The following is a 6,795-nucleotide window of genomic DNA, read 5'->3' as shown; positions in this document are numbered from 1 at the left end:
GCCCCAATTGCATGTGATCAGACATTCACCCTAAAGATTTGCACTCAAATAGGTAAAGATTTTGAAGCCAAAGATATGAAAAGAGTGAGAAAAGGATTCACAGCGAAGGGATGAACTGTGTGTTGGGAAACTGACTGACAGCAGAAATCCAGCAGCAGAAGAAGAAGAGAGTTGCAGGGAGTGGACTGCCATTCTGACGGTCTCCTTGCCAGGGAAGTCGTGGCTAAGTCATCTTTTGTGCAGCGGAGAAGTAAAGAAGTCAGACCAGAATCGTCACGGCGGTGCTTTAAGACCAAATCTCTCGATGCATTAGACGTAATGGCACTCAACAGTGGCCATAATACTCTAACTATTGTGTAGAGCACGTCCATTATTCCAGTACACAGGCTGTATGTACACCCCCACAATCTTCGATTGACGATTCTTTTAGTTGAATGATGGGTGGTTCACTGTGCTGTTGTGAACTTATCGTAATTCTACTTCAAAAAATGCTTTTGTGATATGCTTCCCTTACGTATCGATTATGAAAATCATTCTCTTTTTGTAGCGTTCAGAAGAAAAAAAACACACACACTACACCTGTTTCAGTACTACAATGACAGGAATGGTTGTAAACAGGGTGTTACTTTGAAGGCAATGTTGTGTTCAAGAGAGTATGAGGGTAATATCCACATCCCAAAGCCCAAGTTATGGAACAGAGAGTCCAATACTGTAGACACAATCTTTTGACAGCGAATGACATGATGTAAAAAACATAACCCACTAGTGCACAAAGAAAGAATACAGAATGATGCCCCAAAAACGTCACATACATACACAGCTCCGAAGACGTATAGACATGAAGACATACGTGCGCCGAATTCATGGACTTGCTACACATTAATGGGGTATGGTTTTACCTCGTTAGTAGCTTCGAAGATAGCCAAGCATGAACGGAAAACTCAGCATCCTTCTGACATTTTATTTGTTTTACCAGGTAACTGGAAACTGAGAGTACAGGTTTGTTATCACCCCTTTCTGTACCTTCGGAGAAGACCCGTAGGACATTCTTGCTTAGAAGCGCATCCAGCCGTCAGGGTTTCACCATTAGTTCATATTTCTTCACTGTATCTTTGAAAGATTTTGTGAAGAAAATTTTAGTCTTTGTTTGCAAGATGTAGTTATTCTCACTTCGTCTTCGATTGCCAGTGTATCTCTAAAAGAACACCCTTTGCAGAAGGCCACACATTGCTCAATCGGGCAAACATGAAATTGTCAACTAAGCAACCACCGCTAAATAAAGATCGTGTCTAGTTGGGTGGAATCCAACAGCATCAAGCCATATCTCCAACTATGAAATTCTTAGGTCTTAACGCTGTTGATTCAAGAAAAATCAACTTCGATTCTACAAATAACTGCCCATGCGCAGCGTCATTATCTAGCTCCTGCATATCTCACGCTCCGACAAAGGCCATGATACAAACTCAACAAGAGCTTTCATGTATTCCGAGTCTAGGATCTTTAGAAAAGATGAAGCTCTAAGTCACAGTAGTGTAGACAAAAAAAGAACAAGAAAAAGAAGAAACAAATACAGTCCAAGATGGAAATAGAAGGTGAGTTCATCAGAATGAACACTGAAGCAGTAGACCATGTAAAGAATAGAATTAGTGCTGTTCAAGAAAACATTATCTGAATATGCTCATATCAACCTGAAATTTATTTATCATGATAATATGCTCCCGACGTCACTAATTATCAAGGCATCAGCAATCTCCTCATGTTGCAGTGCGAATATTGAGCACTTCTGCCTTGTTTAAAGTGACCTCCGTCGCAGCTCCAGAAATTCGGCTGGTGATCACGCGTTCATCAATCATCACACGAATGTTCCACAGCACTTCGATCTTCGAATTCACTCGCAAAATGGTAGACAAAGGGGTTGCCTTTCTTGCTGTGCAGCAAGCCACTAGTTCCAAGATCTACAACTGGAGCATCACAAACTGCACAATGCAGACGCCATCCCTCTGAACATTCCCACACAGTCCACAGTGGGTCATTCGCCTCTGCCATAAGAGCGCCAGCAAAACATCACGAAGCCATGAGAACCTTCCATGTGTTAGGATCCATTGGCAACCGGAAACCCACATCCAAGGAACTGCTACGCCGCAAACTCATCCTCCAACCGTCCTACAAGGCTTCATGAAAAAGCGGCAGGGGAGCCCTTCCTTCCGAGTATCCCAAGTTTGCGAAAAATACCACAGTCAGTTCGCAATCACCCATTGGGCAGTTCACATTCTCCTCCGTCATTCTCTTACTATACTCGGAATGCAATGAATTTTCTTCACCATTTTCATTTCAAATTCTCTTTTTTCCGAAGATTGATCATGGGTCTTACAAAAAAAAACAAAGTCTCTTTGTACCATGGCTCCCAGTAAATTACAATGGTGTTCGGCGAACTCTTCAATCCAAAAGCATGGGCAACAAAGAAATGGGTTCGTTCCCTTTGATTGGTTGGGGTGGGGTTCCCTTCTCTTCCCTTCGCTTCCCTTCCCGTTGCCCGGCGCCTTGTTATTCCTCCTCCTCCTCTTCCCTATTCTGGCCCTATTCCCTCCTCTAGTATTCCTCCTCCGCTTGCTCTGTGATTGTCGGTGGGGCTTCCCGTGAGTGTGTGGTTTTCTGATATTATATATCCTGCTTTGCTTGGTTTGGTGCCGCTGAGTTCAGGTATTGGGCTCAGTGCTGGCTCTTGCTGCTTTCCTTTCCTTTTCTTTCTTTGTGTTCATGGCGCTGGTAGTCCTTTCCGTGGATTCTCTGGTGGCGCTCTCTGTAGGTTTTCTGCAAGTCAATTATCGTGAGTTGTTGGGTTCTTGTAAGAATGATGGATTCGAGGTTTTTTTTTTGGGTAATGTGTGCAGTGGTGCGGTGGCTGTTGAAGGTTATAGCGTCGCATTGATTGAGTGTCTTTGGACATGGAGACATCGGCGTCGCCACCCAGGGGGTCCTTTGAACGGGTGCCCCAGCGGAATGAGAGAGAGAAGGATGGCAATTCTGCTTACAAAAAGATTTCGGACATAAGACACGGCATTGGTGAGGGCGTGGATCGCCTATTGGACGAATCCCATCGTTTCAAATCAGCGGTGCGGCTCGCCTTTGAGCGCTTCCAGCTACCTTACCCTGTTGAGAAGCTGCCCATCGACCAACTACTTCCTGCCTTGCAGCATTTTGTCCAGGTTCGTCACGTATGTGTATAGTACTCTTGGATTCTCAACGTTGAAATCTGCTCTTCAAGGCTTTCCTTGGCAAGTATGCATTCAGAACGAGTCTGAGAATGAATATGACTTGTTTCATTTTTGAGGTTCTGGAGGAGAGGTGACTGCGAATCCTCCCCCTCAAGACAGCACGCATTCTTGTCCAGGCATCATAAGTTGTTACGGTTATGTCTGGCCAGATTCTTGGTTTGGTTGGGACTTTCTCAATGCTAATGGATGAGCACATTTTCATGGGCTTGTTGGAATGTCAATTGTTTTCCTTTCTATCCGCACGGTCATGGTCAGCTTCCGACAGGAATAAAACTGCGGAACTCATCGACCTGACCGGATCAAACTGGACTGGAGGTCTAGCAAGCCTATTCAAATTTAGCCTTGCCACGGAATTATCAATACACATAGAATCTGTCAATAGCTAGAGTTGCAGGCGAAAATTACAGTAACCCTGTCTGGAATGACTGTTTCTTTTACTGCATATCTCAACCATACACCGTCCGTAAAGATTTGGCAACCCCCGTCATTTGAGGTGGCTTGTTTCAACCCTAAACCCTAAACCTGGATTTTCGACCAGGGCTTTTCAAGAACTGATAGTTTTCTTTGAAATTGTCTCTCGTAGATTTTTATGCACTCTTAGTTCCTATTGTCTTTAAGACATCTATCACTTCTAGTACCTTGGTAGTAGAGAAGCGCATGAAGGTATAGCATAAGATCTGCTCAGAGGCTAACTGAAAACTGCTTCTCCAGCCCTAAATAGACGTCTATCAATTCTTGACTGAGACATTTTTCAAGATACGAAATGTAAATGAGCTACAGTAAGTAAAATCGGTATTTTGGGTGGGTTTTCACTGTAGAAAGCTTGAGCAAAGTATGTCTGTCAACCAAAGAGTGGATAAGTCTTTGCAGTTATGTGACAAGTATCGTGATTAGAGTTCAGAAATGTCTTAACCCACAGTGTTGGCATATTAACCAAATTCTACTTAACGGATCTCTAATGTGTTTCATTTTCCTTGCAGAGTATTTCTGATAACTTGGATACGAAAGCTGTAAAGCTTGTATTACGTCCCATCACCCAGGACGACATACGGGGTGCAGTGGAATGCAATCCTTCTCTCTCACTTGACTCACTTATCACATACCAATATTTTGAAAGAATTGCAAGAGAAGTGCTAAAACGGGTGGCTCTTGATAGAGGCAAACGCCTCGGTCTGTTCATGATTGGAGGCATTTTTGCAGTCCACATGACGAAAGGTGCCATTAAAAAGATTCCGATCCTTGGTGGCCCAATTGGAGCAATTGCCAGTGTGCTGGTACCCACTACCGTGTTGGGACCTGCTGTCGGCGTTGCAGGTGCATTGTATTTGTAGCAACAGCTTTTACACCGTCCCTGTTTTTGCACTTCTCTTGATACGGAGCTTTCCATTTTGGTCTTCCTATTCTCGCGTTTTGTTCTCCTTGTGCTTTGGCCTTCTCGAGCATTCATGGTGCCACTCAAGCATGTATTGCGGTGCCTTCTTTAAATTAAGTGCTGGTGGCGTGAACGGGGTTTAGAGAGTTACTGGGCGTGGGCGTGCGCGCTTTCACTTTGCACGAGGACTACCACAACTCTGTGTATTGTGAGCGATTGCGCATGCGCAGTAGGGATTACATTTCGAAGATGGAAAGTGTGTCAGTTTTCTGGTACAGCTGAAGCTTTCGACCAACAATTGGGTAGAGCAGAGCTGTAGAATCTGTCAATCCTGTCTCTCGAGATTGGAGGTGGAACTGTGTTTGTTCAGGACTAAAGACCCTGCGAACTCTTTCCAAGCATCAGTTTGTGCACTGTGAGTTGTAACATTAACCCACAATCAACTGTGTGATATTTTAGCATCTCCCATGAAACGTGTGTCCTGGATGATTGGTGTGATCTTGCCTCAATATGTGCATTTAGCGAGTCCCAGGAGCTGGAAATTTCGTTTTCGTGCCCGTGCTTTAGGAACCAGTGGGAAAGAACAACACATGACGGAATATAGGCTCCTATTTCTAGTTAGGGTATCCGTCACAAGGTGGAGGAACAAGATGATTTTTTGAATTTGTTGGGGTTGCTGTGATGCACTTGCTCATAATCCCAAGATCAAGTTATTGTGAATACATGGCCAATGAGATCTCAACTTGCAAATACCAATTTATGTAACATGGTAGTAGTAAGCATGCGGAGATTGTACAACAGTAGTTACATGCAGTTTTCTGATCGCGTGGTAGTTTTACAGCTTCAAAAACTTTGACAGTAATTGCAGAAAAGTTTCATTCCATATCAACTTTTTTGAACTTCACATGCATGGTCTTTGTGACTCTTTTAATTAAAAATAAGTTGCCAGGTTTGAAACAATCTCATTATACTTTATCCTTTATGGAAAATGTAATGAATGTATCGCTATGTAAAAATCACACAAACTTATCGTCCAATTATTCTGAATTTAAAAAACTAATTGCCTGGAAATATTTTGTCATAGATTTTTTTAATTGTAAGTTTGTAGTCTAGTCACAAACTCTTTATACTTTAAGTAAAGCAAGAATTAGTCTTATCAATATGATCCAATTGACATGAATATATTTGCTATCTGCATGAACATGATATTTTAAAACTGTACTAAAATTGTATGTTAATTTCTATGCTGTATTTATATAACCTGTAATCATATAAATATATAAGTTACTAAATTATGGCATGGCAACAACCACCCACTTATATCAATGTTGTGATGTTACCTAAATTTCTACTATGATGTAATTGGATTGTTTAATGATTTAGTTAAAATGTACCAACTTTTTAGAGAGATTAAATTCTCCTTATTTTGAATAAAGATTCCATTTTTCATTTATTTATTATTTATTTATTTTTGTTTGTTTGTTGCAAGAGAGTCCTTTTTAATAATAAAATAATGCTTATCAAGATTTTGAAATAAAATTATAAAAAAATAGAAAATTTAATTATATCATACATGCTGAATTATATATATATATATATATATATTTGTTTCATTTTAAAATAAAAAACACAAGTGTTGTTATAATTATTTTAAAATCTTCATTATATATGATAAAACTTTTTGCAACATAATAAATCATTAAAAGCTCAAAACTCTGTTGCTTATGCTTTTGTGTATAGTTTATAAATTTATTGAAGAAGACTTTTGAATATTTTTATTTGAATGTATATTAATACCATTTATTTCAATTAATAAGTAAAAAATTTAAAAAAGTTAATGAATAACAGTAATGGATTATTTGCTTATTATTATTATTATTATTATTATTATTATTTAAAAAATAAAAATAGAGTTTCCTTTATACTAACATTTAAAAATACTCGTGATGGTGCTTGTGCTTAATTTTTTTTTTTTTTTCAATCTCAATTTTAAAAAAATAATAGTATTTCTGTAAAATAGATAAGAAGAAAGAGCTATTTGGAGTTGAATATAAATAAATACGGTTAGATATGCATTTGATATGTATCATTCTCTATATGTACTAAGACAACCATGACAATATTGTTAATAGTACATAATAACAAGAG

General features: G+C 39.7%; 1 protein-coding gene across 3 annotated transcripts; it reads left to right on the top strand.

Moving 5' to 3' along the window:
* Nucleotides 1–2,242: 2,242 nt before the first annotated feature.
* LOC112276382 (uncharacterized) lies at nucleotides 2,243–5,108 on the top strand. Of its 3 annotated transcripts, none has more exons than XM_024507656.3 (3): nucleotides 2,243–2,492; nucleotides 2,892–3,206; nucleotides 4,256–5,108. In XM_024507656.3, exons 2-3 carry the CDS (start codon nucleotides 2,946–2,948, stop codon nucleotides 4,604–4,606), a joined length of 612 nt encoding a protein of 203 aa, XP_024363424.1. In that variant the 5' UTR covers nucleotides 2,243–2,492; nucleotides 2,892–2,945; the 3' UTR covers nucleotides 4,607–5,108. The 3 variants fall into 3 exon arrangements, with proteins under 3 accessions (XP_024363424.1, XP_024363423.1, XP_024363425.1); XM_024507655.3 differs by lacking the exon at nucleotides 2,243–2,492 and adding an exon at nucleotides 2,543–2,700; XM_024507657.3 differs by lacking the exon at nucleotides 2,243–2,492 and adding an exon at nucleotides 2,561–2,700 and having other exon boundaries at nucleotides 2,912–3,206.
* The last annotated feature ends 1,687 nt before the right edge of the window (nucleotides 5,109–6,795 follow it).

This window comes from Physcomitrium patens, chromosome 24 (assembly GCF_059467195.1).
Source record: "Physcomitrium patens ecotype Gransden chromosome 24, ASM5946719v1, whole genome shotgun sequence".
NCBI classification, from domain to species: domain Eukaryota; kingdom Viridiplantae; phylum Streptophyta; class Bryopsida; order Funariales; family Funariaceae; genus Physcomitrium; species Physcomitrium patens.
Note: the sequence above shows the minus strand (reverse complement) of the source record. Positions and strands in the feature narration are given on the sequence as shown.

What these genes read in the sequence shown, in the direction of transcription:
- LOC112276382 (XM_024507656.3), top strand. Translation starts at nt 2,946, where the DNA reads ATGGAGACATCGGCGTCGCCACCCAGGGGGTCCTTTGAACGGGTGCCC. An exon ending in CCTTGCAGCATTTTGTCCAG is followed by an intron (nt 3,207 to 4,255) that starts GTTCGTCACGTA and finishes TTTTCCTTGCAG; the next exon opens with AGTATTTCTGATAACTTGGA.